This window comes from Mirounga leonina, unplaced genomic scaffold (assembly GCF_011800145.1).
Source record: "Mirounga leonina isolate KUSES-001 unplaced genomic scaffold, KU_Mleo_1.0 Mir_168, whole genome shotgun sequence".
Lineage (NCBI taxonomy): Eukaryota > Metazoa > Chordata > Mammalia > Carnivora > Phocidae > Mirounga > Mirounga leonina.
The window spans coordinates 54,120,136-54,137,902 of record NW_023270426.1 but is presented as its reverse complement, the minus strand read 5'-3'; the positions used below and the strand labels follow the sequence as shown (position 1 = coordinate 54,137,902).

The following is a 17,767-nucleotide window of genomic DNA, read 5'->3' as shown; positions in this document are numbered from 1 at the left end:
ACTGAGTCACCCAGGCACCCCTACTGTTCAATTAAATTATTGTTTCCATCTTGAAAATAAAACCACATTTGTTGTTTTGACCTGAAAGTTTTCAAAAGAATACATTATTTCAGAATTGTTCTTCACAATTAACCTTTCAATCTCCCCAACAATGGTGAATTTCTCCCTCCTAAAGCATAATCTCTACATGACTGTTTACATCACTTGCTGTTACTTTTTAAAGAAAATATTACAAAAGAGTTGGAGACAATGCATTACATGGTCATGACTTTGTAGATGATTTTAATTTTTTAGAGTATTAAAAAGGTTGTAATTTTATGTGTGACCTCTGGCCTAATTGTCTCGAAAGGGGAGACTTTAAAAAGTTGTTTGCATTGGACCTATAGCGATTCTGTCTAACGTACAGATGTGTCAAAGTGTATATTCTGATTCCGAAACTAACAGATATTTCAGCACTTCTTAAAATGTACCAGATTTCTCTGTAATGAGAAAGACATGTCAAAATACCTCTTTAGGTACGACCAGCCACAAGATCAAGAGACAAATCTTGTGAGTTATTTATGAAGATGAAGAGGGGTTTTTTTTATTTTTGTTTCTGTTTTGATTACTTGCTGATTGATTCCATTGTAAATAATTTTCTAAAATCATGCTTTTACTGTCATTCTATCAAATAATTTCTACATGATTCCTCTTTTCTTTAAATCAGTGTTTGAATTCACTAAAATATCTTTTGGATTTTAGGATCCTTAAGCAATTATAATATCAAATAAGAGGGAATTGTGCCTCTACTTTCTGTTTATTTCACTTCTGACTCTTTTTTTTTTTTTTTGCAAATTATGTTAAAAATGTCAACAGTTTTGTGACTGAAATCTCACATGGGATATCAAAGACAGTTATTGCAAAGATGTTCAACCACAAGGGTAGGAGGTGTCTCATGAAATTCTTCATTTAAATCTATAAGTGATCCTTTAGTGAAGTGATCTATAACTTGGAGAGTTTTTAAACTCTTGAATACAAATGCAAAAAAATTAAATAAACTTAATATAATGAGTTTGTTCCAAGTGATTTATTAATTCCATACCTAATTTAAAACTGTGGTTTATGAGCTATTTTACAGTAATATAAGAATATAGTGCATGAATAGTTTTAGAGTTAAAGAATGTGATTTTAAAAATATGAGATTGTTTGGAGCTGATTGCACAAAGAAATGAGCTCTTGTTCTGAGACAAGGATATATACGAGAGTCCCTTAAATATAGTGCTACTTCTTGAAAGAAGGAAAGTATTAACATCTTATTGTTCATGGGCAATCAAGAAGGACATATTTTGCGAAAGCTATATACCCGATATTCAAGCCATGACATTATAACTCTTAGGCATATGCTTGTTTGAGGCTTTATTATAAATATACCCAGGCCACATTGCACTTTGGAAGCTAATTAAAATATGTTCATCAGGTAGTACTTAGATTTTATCAGCATCCAGCACCCAGTTTTCTATTTTACCACTTAATAAGCTCAAAAGACCTTGGACCCTATATTAAAGAGAATAAATGGGAAATTAATGTTAGGACCTAAAAGAGAAGCTTGATGAAATTGGAGTTCCAAGAATTCAGCTGCTCCTTATTTCTACTCAGGAACAAAACAAATGGAAATTAACATCAATAACAGTGGAAGAATATAGAGAAGATATTTTTACTATACATAAATAAAACACGGTGGTTTTATGGGTATTCAATGAGGAAATCTATAACCAGGGCTTTCAGCAAGGCTCTTTAAAACTATAATTACTGTGTGGGGACTGGTGTACTGAGAGACTAGACAGCCCTGCCAGATCCACCCCAGCCGGGCTTGTCCTTTTTACACAAATAAAATGCTGACAGTGTTACTGACTATGCATTTGAATGGAAATAATTTGTATCCTTTTTATCCACACTATGTGTATATTCTGTCCTTCTGACAAAAGTTTTGTTTTTTGTTTTTTTTTTTAAAGCCACCCTTTAGGGCAGTTCACTTTCTGTGTCACTGGCTCTTAACCCCGTAATCCCCAGGCAGCTCTTACTGCTGAGCCGTATCCCTCCCTTTCCCCTCCAATCACTTCAGAGCAACGCGCTGACCTGGGCTGTTTTCCAGCTGTTGACACTGATGGTACATTTTCCCCAAAGCAATCTGAAGCATTTACTTCATGCCTGGTTCCTGAGAGGCCATGCCCCTTTCTGCTTCCTTTTGTAAGGACAAGGAGGAGAAAAGTTAGATCTAGTTCTCTTGGTATTGATGTCGTTTAAGCCTAAAAATCAGTCATCGTATAATGTGAGTATGCGAAGACTGAAAAAAATCTAGTATTAAGGCTCACCCGGTCTGATGAAACAAAATCATGCACAGGACTCTATGGATGATTTCTAAATTGTGGGAATGGCAAAGTTTTATATCAGCCTAAAATGCATAGCTCTTCCAGCAAGCGTGGCACATAAAAATAGGTTGTGTGTTCTGTCAACTTTCCTACCTTTCGAGGGCCTCATAATAGTTAAGATATGCAATGTGATTTGCTGTTGCAGTATACTTTAATTTGTGGGGGTTTTATTTTCCTAGTTCTCATGATTTTTATTTATTTGTCACAAAGCAAGAAGATTTATGTAAATTTCCATATCAACACATTTTTGTGTATAGATGTTTTGTATTTGTAAATGTCAGCCTCTAGAATATATAATGATTATATGGGATATGAGTGCCTTTGGTAATATTTAGTAAAGTGGTTGCCAAAGAAATATATTGAAACAGCTTTTTCAAGTGAACAGTCAACCAAATACTGGCTACTGAAGTGCATGGAAGTTTGATTGCCAGTTCAGTGAATCTTTAGCTTTATAAAAGACACTGACACAATTTTTACCTAGGTTCCTCTCTCACTGTGCTATCAGAAAGCACTAAATAACAAACTACTTCAATTCCTATTTAAAAGTTGTGTTCTTTATTTTAAACTAACACAGATCATTTGCCAGTAGTTTTCTTTATTTTCTACTTCATTTGGGCTTTGGCACTGCTCTAATTAAAATATCTGAACAATATTTATTGGATATCATTAAGCTCTTTGATCAAAGTCTTCTATTAAAAAGTCTTGTCTCCATTTACCAATTAATAATGACCCTATCAATTGCAGACTAATTCAATTAGCCATTGCCCTGAATTTTTATTCATGGAATAAGCCAAAGTTCCCAGCCTAATCAAAATCAGGCTTGAAAGGTACATAAAGATATGTTAATTCTACTCTCTCAGGGTGATCTTATTTTTGGTGAACTCAGCAGAAAATCACTTTCAATAACCCAATGAGAAAAGTACGATTCTTTTCCCTAGGAATTGTCTAAGTTTTATAATTTTCTTCAAACTTTTTTTTCTTTCTGTCATAGGATTTGAAGAAATGCCTAAGAGCTTACCTGTTAACTTGATGTCAATTTTAGTTACTTCATTTTTTTTTATTTTAGTTACTTCTAACTATAATTGTTTGAGGATATTGTTTGCAAAACAATTCAAAAAATGAAATGTATATAGAATATTACAGAAGTCTCCTCATTAAAAAAAGAGATAAAGCGTATCGCCTTATTTTCCCTTTATATGTCATGATTTAAGTAAATCAATACAAAGGCATTAGAATCAGTCACAGTTTATTAATCCTAACATATTTATAATTTTAGTTCTTTTGTCTTTTAAACTTGTCTGAGATTTAATGAAAAAATCTTGATAAATGGACTTCCATTTACACATAGAGCTTTAGTGAAGCCTGGTTGAATTTTTTCCAACATTTTCCTGAGAACTACATTTGGAAGGTTCCTCTGGAGCTGAGAGAAGCAAGCCTGATTTTAAGTGTTCCTGTGTTGAGCTTACGAGGAGATCACGTCCATCATTTTAACTCATTCAACTTCTGCTGTAACCTTTGATTCCCTTCCCTCATCCACAAAGTACACATACAAATGTATGCCAATCGATGATTTTCCAGGCCCTGGGTAGAGTTCCCTGTAACTACAGTGTGTGGATTCCAACATTAAATCAGAATAGAGGCGGTCAAGACCCAGAGCCTGCCCTGAGGTCTGGAGGGCCCAACAGTCACTCTACTCCAACCAGAAACTATGCTGTGGCCACTGCTCTACCTCCCAATGTCCCATCACACCCATTGCCCCTGGGATACAAACCTGGCAAAGTGGAGTGGAATTCACATTGACTACATGTTAGCTCACTGAATCCTAAAAAACAAACGATCCGTTCATTATGTGTTTATCAAAACACCTTATCTATGCCAGATACATCATGCACAACAGAGACCAAGTTGCCTGACCCTGTAATTTTATATTTGACAAGAGGGTACTTTGGATTTTGTATGATCAAGAAAATAAATTATCCTTCCTATATTCAGAGGAAAAACAGCAAGAGTAGGAGAGGCTTGTCCCTTCAGACTAACTAAGGTGTTCAGCCTAAATGTCTGCTGGGCATTGGTAACAGACAGGGCAGTGTTGATAGCTGAAGGTCGGAAAGAGAATTCCCACAACTGCCTAATAGACAGTGAGAGGCGAAGGGGAACCCTTGTGACTAGTGTGCTGGGCAGACATCAGGACTGTCCTCTCTCTGTTCAAGTAAAGGAAAATAAAACAAGATTATATAGGGCTTATTTTTTAAAGATGTAGGACAACAAAAGGACAGAAATTTTTCTAAAGGTATGAAGAGGAACTATAAAAGTAGAAAATTTTCTACCAAAACAATGGTATATCTAATTTATCTAATTTATCTAATATCTAAAATTATCAGAATTCCTTCTATCTCTTTCACCACTTGAAATTTTCACAATGAGTGTTTATTATTTATCTTTAGAAAATGAATCTATTTTTCACATCCTTTGACCAAATAACCTTAATTCTATGAATTTGTCCTATGTAAATGAGATATGTGGTCAAATGAAAGGACTAGGATTTTTTGAGAGTATTAATTTTAATAGAAACAAAATTGAGGATACAGGGAGGAGTAAATGTTTTATAGTTAATAATTACAGCAAATCTTTAACATGGTGTGTTATGGCAAAAAAAAAGTCTTAAAAATAGTTTATTGACATAGAGAATTACTGATGAAATATTAAGTGGAAAAAAGAATGAATTAATTGACCTGCAAATGCAGACTAAAAGTGCAACCAACATCTGGTAACCAATCAAATGCCAAGTACAACAAATTTGTCTAAAAAACCCATGTTTAGGATGAATAAAAAACATTGATCTTATCTGATAGTGAGACAGAATTGTTTTCTACTCTTTCTGTATTCCTCAATTTTTCTTCATAGCATGTATTACTTTCACGAGAAAGATTATTAAAATAAAATTATTAAATATAAATTGTGCATAGTTACCATGCTATCTCCCATCCTCAGTTAAAACATGCAGTTGAACAACTTGCATGATTCTAAATGAACTCTTTTAAAAAGTTAGCAGTCATGAGCTGACAGCAATCACGGGGTGTAGCTCAGGCTGACCTGGAGCATTGTTCATGTTATAATTGCAGGTAATTTTTAAGTACAGAATTATCTCAATTTTGAATCCACGGCAGATGATACCTAGATATTTGGAATGTCTACTCTATGCCAGGTGTCCTACAAAACATACTCCTGAATGATCACCTAAGCTTACAAAGCTTGTTTATGGCACCATACATGTGTTATATGAGGTTTTACATGCAAAAGGCATACTATAAAACACCAATAAAACAGAAAAGTCCCTCTATCCTTTGAAAGGTTATTTTATAGTATAATTTTTTGTATTAGTGCTCATAGCTGTAAAGTTCAATATGGAAAAAGTAATTGCTATATTAAATATTTAAAAATATTATTAGAAACTTAAACTTCTTCAGTAAAGGGAGGAGGAAAGCAATAATGAGTGGTGAAATGAATATATAGGATTTGGTATTTTAAGAACACTGAACCTGTAACCCTAGAGCTACTAGATCATATCAAATATAAGAGCTGGATAATATTTCATATTGAGTTGATCACATTAACTAGTTGGCCTACAAATACGCACTGGAAGTGTTACTAACATCTGATAACCAACAATATTGTTCAAATACCAAGTGCAGTGAATTATGTGCCTTAAATGGATCTAGGATTACATACAATTATATTATGTAATGTTATGGTTAAAAAATTCCTTATTGAAACCAAAATGTTTTCTAAACATTTTACCCATAATTTGATTTTTAAATGCTATATAATTATATTAGCTCAAAGTTACTTCTGTTCAATGAGTTAATTTTACAAAGCTCTGTGAAGTTAGAAAATATGTCATTCAAAATAGCTGATAAGACAGGCTAACTAGAGTATTTTAGATGTAGCCGTGTTGCATATTTCTGTGATAAATCTCTTTGGTCTTTTTTTTTTTCTTTTCACTTTTCTTGCACACTATTTTATCTGTTTTCCTCACTCCTTTAAGAACATCTCTGTGAAAATCAGCTGACTTTCCTAGTCTGCCCTTCCAGGGAGCCATCTGTCAGGGTGTGATGCAGACATCTGAAATGTCATTTATCTTGACCTTTCTCAAACAGATGCTCTTCGTTGTTCTACAGTTTTCCTAAGTTAGACACTCTAAAAATAATTATGCTTCACTAAAACATTACAGGATATTTTACAACAAAAGAGTTACATTCCTACATAACCCTCATGCAATACTTTTTTCTTTACTCACATATCATTTGAGCCTCTCTGTATATGCATCCCTCTTTTTTTACTCATATAATTAAAGGAAAATAAATCACTCACTGTAATTTGGAATCTAATTCCCTCTTTTAGCATTGTTTTGGAGCCATTTCCCTGTTGTAACATAACCTTAATATGCAAATGGGAACAAAATTCCATAAAATTATATTATTTTTAGTAAGCCATTTCACCCATAAATGGGAATTTCACTGCTTCAAATTTTCTCTACTTTAAGTAAAGATGAAATGACTATCTTTGTATATAACCTGAGAAGGTGACCAAAGTATACTGTGATCCAGAAGTTGCTTCTAGGACAATCTGGCCACCCATTTCCCTGATTCTGTATTTATGTTTCTAATAACATGCTGAGACTGATAATAGATTATTCCCCCAGATTTATTTATTGTTTTATCCTTATCAAATTCTTATAATAAAGCCCTTACTATAGTCTATATGTTGTTTAACACACTTAGTAAATATTAATTCATCTAATCCTCATAAAATCCAATGAGGATTGTTATCTTCCTTTTTCAGATGAGGAAATGGAGATGTGGGGTAGTCAAGTAGCCTGCCCAAGGGCATATAGCCAGTAAAGGCAGAGCCATTTTGGGAACCCAGACCATCCAGCTCTTGTACAATGGACTGCCTCTCATGATCAGAAGATCGGAGAGGATTTTTAACTAGTTGCCCTTCCCAGTAAAAACTGGTTGGCACCACTGTGACACTGTTTCCTCGACCAGTGATGTTACCCGATATAGAAAAACAAGAGAAAGACAGCTGACAGTTTCTGCTGTGGTACCTTGTGGCATCCTTAGCCATGGTTTGTTCTTGTCCATGAGACATACTTAGGAAGTAGTTTTAGCTCAATCCAGCAAAACCTTTATTGAAGGACTGTTATATGTAAGGCACATTTAGTACAGATGCAGACATGAAGTGCAGTGCACTAAGCCAAACGTCTACCCATCCGCCAGCTCAGTGCCCTAAATAATCTGCTGTATTCGAGCCAAACCTTGGGAGGTGAGGGTCTATCTAAAACAGCTGAAGACATTTCGTCCAGCATGTTTGCAGTACAACTTTAACTCAGAAGATCTATAAGAAGGCAAAGTACTTCTGGGCCAATGGTAAGCATAGATCCAGAAGAATGAGCTTTTCTGGGATCATCCTGAATATGAGAGTGACATGCCTCTGAGTGTGTCCCAGACTGAGATTTCTACATGTCCTGTTGCAGAACTTTCGTGTTAAGTGTGGGATGCTGATTATTTTTACACTAAAAGAGGTTTGCTTAGGCTTGGTATTCTAAGTTTAATGTAGCAAATAGCAAATTTTAGGACAAAATCCAGCTTGAAACAGATTGCTGACTATTTAAGTAGAGAAGTTGACTTAACTGGAACAAAAAAGAAAAACATTTCTAGTTAAAAAAAAAAAGCTGGAGAAGGGGAGCAGTTAGAGTGGGAGAAAAACATATCTGTTAGAAAGAGCCAAGACACACAACTTAAGGAGAAAACATCTCCACCCAGCAGGAAACCCAGCTGACTTTAAGAAATACCACAGAAAAAGAGATATGCTATAAGACTCTTCATTGCGTCATCTTAGCTAAAGACTCAGACGTTTAGGGACCAAAGGATCCAGCCTTAGAAGTGTTCATATTCTTGGTGACAGTTTGAGTTTCTGTGCATTTATAGCATTGATGGTAATGCAGTGACTCAGAATACTGTAAGGTTTTTTGCCCATTAATTGTCAGCAACATTAAGAACATTTTGAAGAGCAGCGGCTATGCCTAGGTGTCTCTGTGCAATTATATTTGGATTTAGGACAACAAAAGCAATCCATATTTTTAACTCTGGACAGGGGAAGAACAGAGACGAAATTCATGTTAAAACACAGGGCTCTTCTAATATTGTAAAGCCAGGATTGGTTTGGACTGGGGCTTAGAGTTCCTATAAGTTCGATGAGTATGATGAGGAAGCTTTGAGATTCTTCAGAAATTTCTGAAATTGTCCCAAAGAACGGAAAGAAATCCTTGAGTGAGAATTTATATGTATGGTGGAACTTTGAATCAGAAAGGTGGATTTGAATCTAGGATCCTCCCTTCACTCACTATTTATCTTTGGATCACACATCATGCTGTATTAGGCATCTGTTTCCTCATCTCAAAGCTATGGTACAGGGCTGTTGAGAGGATTCAGTGAGGACATAAGAAAGCACTCAGTATAGTGTATATGACGTAGCAACAGTTTCCTTCCCAGGTATCATAAGTCTGCCATCTTGCCTCACTGTGGGACAGATAAGATATTTTAGATGATATAATACATGTTTCAGAAATAGCAAAACCAGAAGTATTTTAGAGTTTTTGATAAACTTTCTAAAATGTTTTAATAAAGCATTAAAGGTAGTTTTCTGTCTTAATCCATTGTCCAGTTTGAGTCTAATGTCTTTAATTAAGGAATGTTCCAAACAGTGTTGAAAAGCCCCAATGACTTTTTTAAGAAATATCCCTAGGCTGTGAAACATTGCGAATTTTTTTCATATCTTTATTGAAGAGCATCTAAATACAGTCATTAAATATGGTCTATTCAACACTGTCTTTTCATTCATGTACTGTATCTGACCCATGACTGTCTATTTGTGGCTACATATATCACACAGGATGGAGAACCTGAAATAGAAACAAAAGGACATAGTGGTTGAAAGCCACCAAGGTCACACATGGGATCATGATAGTGAAAGATGATAAGATCAAGGATGTAAGCAAGGCAGTTAGTCATAGGAAGTAGGAGGAAGTAAGTGGCTATTGTGGAAGGAGAGAGGAAGCTGTAGATCAAGGAACATCAATAAACCTAAAGGTAAAGGTCTTATAAGAATTGTCCACAGGGAAAACAAAGATTCCCATATTTTTTAAAAATTCGCATCCTAAGAAGAAAAGCTTCATGAATTAGAGAACAAAGAAGAATTATACTAAATTATTCAGTGTTACGTACTCTTTTTTCATAAATATCAATCCTATCTTTTGCATTTCAATTACATCTTGATTAATTTAATGCTTACCAGATCACCATGGGTCTCATAGTTTTATAAGTACATATTTTGTAGGAACAATCACATTATGAGCACAGATCCCACAAGTCATGGATGCATACTTTAATCTTTCTTCATTTTTGAAGAATGCCTGACTTCCTCCTCAGCATTTTTAGGATTGTAATTTTCTGAAAGAGATTTTCACTGGACAACAATTACTATTACTCAATTATATTTTCCTGAGCTGATTAAAATTCATGGAAATAATGTTGGCTTTTTATTTAATGTTTAACTGTGATACATATAATATCATTTTTATTCCTAATATGTACACAACTATAGTTTTATTTTTATTATTATTGAATTGACCAGTAAAGTCAGCAAATTGAATTATAAGCACTAGCTCTGGAAGATAATAATCATTTCAAGAAGGCCAGACTTGCCAGCTCTAGATGTATCAGTTTAATATAAAATTGATTGGTAGACTGAAATGACCATCACTTTATTTTTAAATGGTCAAAATAGTTATTCAAGTTTTTGACTAAACTTATCCAGTGGCAAAATCAAAGTTATGAGCCAATAATAGCTCAGTCATCAGTTTCAAAATTCAAATAATCAGTGTATTTTTGGCTTTAGCACGTATGTTACTTAATCTCCTGAATTCAAGAGACTTGCAAATTTATAATGGACTCTATCATGGCATTTAAATTATATCTTTTCCCTTTTTTAGGTGGACCTTCTGGTCCCTACCAAAGTAACTGGCATCATTACACAAGGAGCTAAAGATTTTGGTCACGTACAGTTCGTAGGCTCCTACAAACTAGCTTACAGCAATGATGGAGAACACTGGACTGTATACCAGGATGAAAAGCAAAGAAAAGATAAGGTAAGTGATCTGAGTGGTTTAGAACAGGCAGAAATGGAGGACCAAACTGAATCCAATTTTGATTGAATGAACTACTTATACATAGGTATTAAAATTAATGGTTATATACACTGAAAAATGTATGTTAAATAAAAAGCTTTAACATTTTCCATATTATCAATTATCTGAGATCCACCTAAGTAAAATTTGCTTATATTTTATAGAAGCTTGAATAATTTATCATAAAGCACATGTAAATAGTTATTGTTTGACTACTTACCACTATTAATTTTACTTTTTTAAAAGATTTTATGTATTTATTTAATTTTAGAAAGAGAGAGCACACACATGTGGGAGTGGGGTAAGGGAAAGAGGGGGAGGGAGAGGGAGAGGATCTCAAGATGACTCCTGGCTGACTGTGGAGCCCAACACAGGGCTTGATCTCATGACCCTGAGATCATGACTGAGTTGAAAACAAGTCGAACACTCAACCAACTGAGCTACCCAGGTGCCCCTAATTTTACTATTAAAAAACATTACTGTTATTAGAAAAAATGTTCTTTGGCAAAAATATTTCAAAAATTAACTAAAAGATGTTTTGTATTTCTTTGATTATTTTGACAATTAGGAATTTTAGAAATGGACAAATTTTAACTATTATACTAGTTTATCAAAATTAAACATAGGATGTTTCTCTGCCCAGTTTCCTTGATTGTGTTTTAATTCACGGATTTATTCAATTTTTTTACCTGTTTAACTTTTAATATTATAGTAATAGATAGATAGATATTATTGTACCATACAATTCTACACTATATTATATCTAATTGTTTTTCTAAAAGTTCTTACATTTTAAACATCTTTCCATAATATCTCTTGGTCCAAATTTCTATAGGGCCCCAGAAAATGAAAGTGCTCAGGCTTCCATATCAATAACTAATTCATTCAGATGTTAAAATGTAGCCTCAGTTGGACCAATGAAATTGAAACTCATTCATTGCTTAGAGTGTTTGTGCAAAGAACTCTAACTTTCTAAACACATAATGGAAACAAATATCTTAGTTCAAGGATTTGGGGGAAAATATAATATGTTAAGTATTTCTGAGCTAATAATGACTTTATCCATTTTATGCAGCCCTTTCATTCCCTTACTCTTATCATATTATTAACCAGTAGAAAGTTAAGAATATCTTTCTTTTTTTATTTTTTTTAAGATTTTATTAATTTGAGAGAGAGAGAAAGAGAGCACAAGCAGGGGAGAGGCAAAGGGAGAAGCAGGCTCCCCACTGAGCAGGGAGCCCAACGTGGGACTCAGTCCCAGGACCCTGAGATTATGACCTGAGCCAAAGGCAGACGCTTAACTGACTGAGCCATCCAAATACCCCAGGAATATCTTTCTTTTTCAAATATTCAAGCAGAGAATTGATAGATTTTCCCAGCAATATTAAGCCTGGAATGGCTATTCCACTGAGTCAACACAGTGAATTCAGTTCACATAAAATTCACTTTAGGGGGAGACATGTTTTTAGGTTTAGATTATAAAATCCATACCCTTTTAACACCTCAGAACACACCCATTTAGCATCTTGGGGTACATTCATTTAACATCTCAGAACATACACACACACACACACACACACACACACTTTATATTTTAACATTTCAGAAATTGTTGTATCTTACAATGTCGCAATTAAATTGGGAGCATTTAATATTTTCTAGAAGAACCTAAAATAATGGCATGTTTTCTAATCAATAGCATCTTAGACTGAATGGATATAGGGTTTTTTGTAAAACTGTCTTCAAATGTATTTGTGAGCTGTAAACAGAATCTGCCATGATTTATGGCTAATAACTATTTCAGTTCCTACCTTTCACTTTTTTACAGTAGGCATTCTGATGCATAGAGAATGAAAATATATTCCATAAAATGAAGCTTTTTAAACTTCATAAATTATATAGCTCTTGAAATTAATTTTAAGATAGATAAATATTCTCATTCATTATCCATGTGTAATGTTCACTAAAAAGCACATCTCTAGGGGCACCTGGGTTGCTCAGTCAGTTGAGTGTCCAGCTCTTAGTTTCTGCTCAGTTCATGATCTCAGGGTCGTGGAATTCAGCCCTACAAGGGGCTACTTACTCAATGGGGAGTCTGCTTGAAATTCTCTCCCTCTCCTTCTGCCCCTCAACTCCCCTCTCTCTCTCCTTCCCTAAAATAAATAAATATTTTTTTAAAAAAAGCATATCTGTAATAGCAAAATCCTTATATAGATTGATTTAGGGAAGAAGTATAAAGAAAAATATGATTAAATTATTGTACTGATGAAATACTTTTTTGTCTCCATTTACATTAAGCATGTGATTTCATGATTACATGTGAATAATTTTTTAATTTTTCCCTTAGTAATAGATGATGCATTTGCATATTAGTGCATTTTATTTCATTATCTTTGTCTGAAATGTATGTAAAATTTTTGTCAAGTTGACCAAGATTTTCTATAGCCTTACTGATTTTCTATCTACTTGTACTAGCAATTATGGAGAAAGCAATGTGCAAATCTCCAACTATAATTGTGGTGTTCCTGATTTCTTCTTGCAGTTATATCATTGTTTGTTTGATGTATTTTGAAGCTCTGTTGAAAGATGCATATGCATGATCAATTAGGACTCTAATGTCCACTTGATCAAATAGCTCCTTTATGATTAGAAAATGACCTTCTTTATCCCTGGAAATATTTTTTGATCTGGAATCTTTTTTGCTGTTATTACTAGATGTACTTCAGCTTTCTTTTGATTTATGCTATGTTGGTGTGTGTTTTTTTCATCCTTTTGCTTTTAACCCATTTGTACCTTATATTTGAAATGCATTTCTTCTATGCAGCATATAGTTGGGTCTCTTTATTTTTCCCAATCCTGCCATCTCTGCTCTTTAATCAGAGAATTTAAACCATCTATATTTGATATGAATATTGATATATTTGGGTTTAAATCTCATATTTCTGTTTATTTTCCTACTTGTTGCATCTTTTCCATTTTTTTTTTCTATTTTTCTGTCTTCTTTTGGATTAATAGAATTTTTTAATGATTCCAGTCGGGGTTTTTTCATTGTTGACTTACTTGCTATAACTTTATTTTTTATTACTGCAGTGATTTCTGTAGGATTTGTAGCATACATTTTAAACTTACTAGTCTACCTTCAAATTAATGCAGAGCCCCAGAAACCTACCTCTAGAAGCACAAAATAGATTTTAGCTATAAATCCATGTTCTTAGGAGCCACATTTATTATAACACTTGATTTTGACATTCCCCAAATAAGTCTTACCATAAAGAAAGAAATAGGCTCCCACTAGGCAAGTTGGTCAACTATGAGAGTAAATTGATACCCAGTGAAAAGGATGTAGGCCTGAATTCTTATGTGAGACAATAAATCAGTGTCATCTATCCAATATAAAAATTTCTGAAGAATTAAACCATTTTAATATTATAAATGTGACAATCAGCTAAACCCAGACCATGTAACTGGTAGTTTTAAAATTAAATTTAGCCAGTTTGTTTATGGTATTATAATTGATTCAGTATGATGAAGAAAAGCCTTAGATAAGTTTACTATTTATTACCAAAGAAAACAACAAACTCCAATAAACTGTGCATAAGAATACAGCAATTATGATTACAATAAAGAAATATTTATCTATAAGAAGGAAGAGCAAAAGTTCTCTGAACTCTTGGAAATAGAGGCATTATATATACATATATAATATACACACAGAATATATATATATAATACACACACATATTTGTATGTATATATATATTCCAAAGTATACATGTATCACTCATAATATATATGTGTATATATATATCCAAATAATTGTGCTTTATTATTATTACTATTTTTACTAGGTATTTTACCTATAATTTTATATATTCTTCATAAGGGTGCTCTTCTTCTTTACAGAAGCCCTCCACAACTTAGCAATTATTTTTTCTGAATAAGCCATTTCCTATTGATTCCTAATATTATTTGTGTCTTGTTTTCCATGGTTACTTTCCATAAGGGAAAAAGTCTTCAGTATTTACAAATGCAAATTCAACTACAAACTTTCATCCACACAAATATTATAAATGAATTGAATGTTTCAGGGCAAAGCATGTGCTTGTGAAATGTTTTATGTATGTACATTTCAAAAGGAAATATTTACAAACAAAATTTTCTGATTTCTTTTTTGTATCTTTCCGTTTTTATTGATTGCTTGCTCTAATTAGATTTTAGGGGTGTAGGTGTAGAAGTCTGCTATAGATCCAAAAACAAGATTACTTCAGAAAAACAATTTCAAAATAATAGCAATTTTCTAGGTTTACCACAAGTGGTGTAAATGAAATACTAAAAAGGTATGAATGGGGGCGCCTGGGTGGCTCAGTTGGTTAAGCAACTGCCTTCGGCTCAGGTCATGATCCTGGAGTCCCGGGATCGAGTCCCACATCGGGCTCCCTGCTCGGCAGGGAGTCTGCTTCTCCCTCTGACCCTCCTCCCTCTCATGCTCTCTGTCTCTCATTCTCTCTATCTCAAATAAATAAATAAATAAAATCTTTAAAAAAAAAGGTATGAATGCTGAATTTTAAAAAAAATGTATGAATGCCCTTTCTGTTTCTCATTAGTCATAACTGACTAAGCCTCAGGAAAGCAACGCCAAGGAAAAAGTATATATGTACAGAGGAGTGTCTAAATGTATGTGTCAGTGTATATGTATGTATGTATGTATGTGTGTGTGTGTGTGTTTATGCCAAAAGTCAATTAAAGAAAAATAAATTCCTGTTCTCTTCATTGCAATGTCAGTTTCTCACTATCTTCCCAGAGCCTTTATAAGAATTGCAATTTACTTTAACATTTTATTTTTTGACAAAATTCCACATTATATCTTTCATGACGGAGCACGTGATGCTACTGTCTCATCACAATCTCTACATTCTTATTTTTCTCTTTCTTGTCTACAATATTTTCTAACATTTAACTTTTATATTTCTCTACACCATGGATTCAGATACATTTTTTATTTGAAAGTCAAATGTTCCTTTGCTCTCATGAAAGTGACATTTGTTTTATACTCTTGGAGCTGTTTTTTTTACTGCAGTTAGCAGGAAAATTGCAAAATTTGACAGACACTTCCAGTATTTAATTTTTAAGGTTATAAGCCAAAGTAAAACAATAATAAATTTCAGGAAGTGTTCTTATATGGAAAAATTAGAAATGAAAATGGATTTTCTCATCCAATATATTAGTCATAATGTCATGGTGTTTAAATAAACCTGAATTCACACCATGGGGGCTTTCTTCTTTGGGAAAAAAAAAGAAGCTGGTAATATTCTGCCTCCCTCCCTGAAATTGTCCAGGTTTTTAAAAGTATAAATCAAAAATTTGCAATTTCACCCTGGATTTTCTATAAAAGAAAATCCAAAACTCTGTTTCCAGTAAGATTTTATTGGTCCTTAAAAATAAATAAATAAATACATGCATACATACATACATACATACATAAATAAATAAATAAATAAATAAATAAATAAATAAATAAAAGATTTTATTGGTCCTTAAAGATTCCACGTACTCATCAAGAACAATCCTGCAACATCTTAGTGAACTCTCTAATTCAGTGGTTACCAAAATTGCCTGATCATAACACTCGTGGGGGAGCTTGTTAAAAAATACACATTTCTGGGCCCTGCCTCTGACTCTCAGAGGGATGAGCTGGGAATCTAAATGTTTACAGAGGCTCCAGCTAATTTGAATAAATGTTTACAGAAGCCCAAGCTAATTTGAATAATGAGCACGTGTGGGAAAGATGACTCTAATTGGTACCAAATTTAAGTTTTTGAAACTGAGTGTAGTTTGTATTTTTCTAGTCAGAATGGAATGTATTATATTATAATTCTTTAGGACTGGCTGGCCTCCAATTTGTCAGTGGCGCAAGTCAGTATGAATCAATGTCTCAAGTGTAAGTTTAAATTTTAATGTTTGCCAATTGTCTCACAAACACCAGCAAGTAAGCATGTATTAGCTTTAAACAAATTTTAAATTTAAATAATAGATTTATGTAGTTAGGAACACATAGTAGGTGGGAAAACATCTAGAAGGATGTGACATTTATATTCATTCAATCATGTATTATTCTGAAGGCAGTTATTGTCTACTCTGTTTTGGATGTATTGGAGGGAAACCTGAATATGACAGCAGGTCAACAAAGAAATCCCAGCCTAATAAGGAACTCAAGAATGGTGGAAAAAGTTTGATTCAGTCAGCTTATTTTGAAGACTCAAAATATAACCTACCAAGTGTATTATTTGATAAAATAACTGTAGGAAATAAGTAGCACAAGCTTAGAGCTATCTAAGAACAATAATAATAATATTAAATTATGCTCATTTCATAAAAGTCTATGACTCTGCAATAGGGAAAAAAAAAAAGAGTTCCTGATTCTTCTCTATTTTCTTTTCTCAACGTTGATGTGAAAAAGAAAAAAGTAGCAATGTCACCAGTCCTTATTAGCAAAGCCTTCATAATCTGCACTGGAGGATATATTCAAATTAATCAGTAATTACAGATGCTGCAGGGTATTCTTTCATTCCTGCTGAAGCTGGCACTCTCAGGTAGCTGAAATTAAATTTGAGTATTTAAATCCTCGGAAGTCCAGCTCATCTGTGAGGCAGAGGTCAGATGAAATGTCAATTCAGGAATCAGAGCCATGCTGCTCTTTTGAAATTTGACCTGGCTGAGAAAATGTGGAACCTGCAGAATCCCCTGGGAGGTAAAATAAATGGAATCCCCAGTGGCATTTGGTGAGAAGGATTCTAGCAGGAGGAAGTGAAAGAGGATGAGCGAGTCTTTCAGGGTGGAGCAGCCACATGTTTCTGAGCTGCAGGATCAAGGACAGGGTGTCTCCATCTTGCATGGAGACCATTAGTTTCATCCACTCAGAGCCTTGTTACTATTTTCAAATAAGGCAGGGAGGGAAAGAAAAGACGCTGCTTTTCTGAAAGCAGTTCCCCAACAATTAATCGACTCTACACAAAGCGTTCAGATTCAAAAACAGCAAATGAGTTGTGTCCCTACATGACAGAGATTTATATGTAGTCACTGTAGTGTCCTTACTTAGGTATTTGGTGAGTGA

At 33.8% G+C, this 17,767-nt stretch overlaps 1 protein-coding gene across 2 annotated transcripts in view; it reads left to right on the top strand.

The window, feature by feature from the left end:
* EDIL3 (EGF like repeats and discoidin domains 3) overlaps positions 1-17,767 on the top strand; it is a 392,993-nt gene that overhangs the window by 357,585 nt on the left and 17,641 nt on the right. For both annotated transcript variants that reach the window (XM_035014793.1, XM_035014792.1), the window contains one exon: positions 10,462-10,617. In XM_035014793.1, the coding sequence (XP_034870684.1) occupies positions 10,462-10,617 (156 nt within the window). The remainder of the gene's footprint in view (positions 1-10,461; positions 10,618-17,767) is intronic.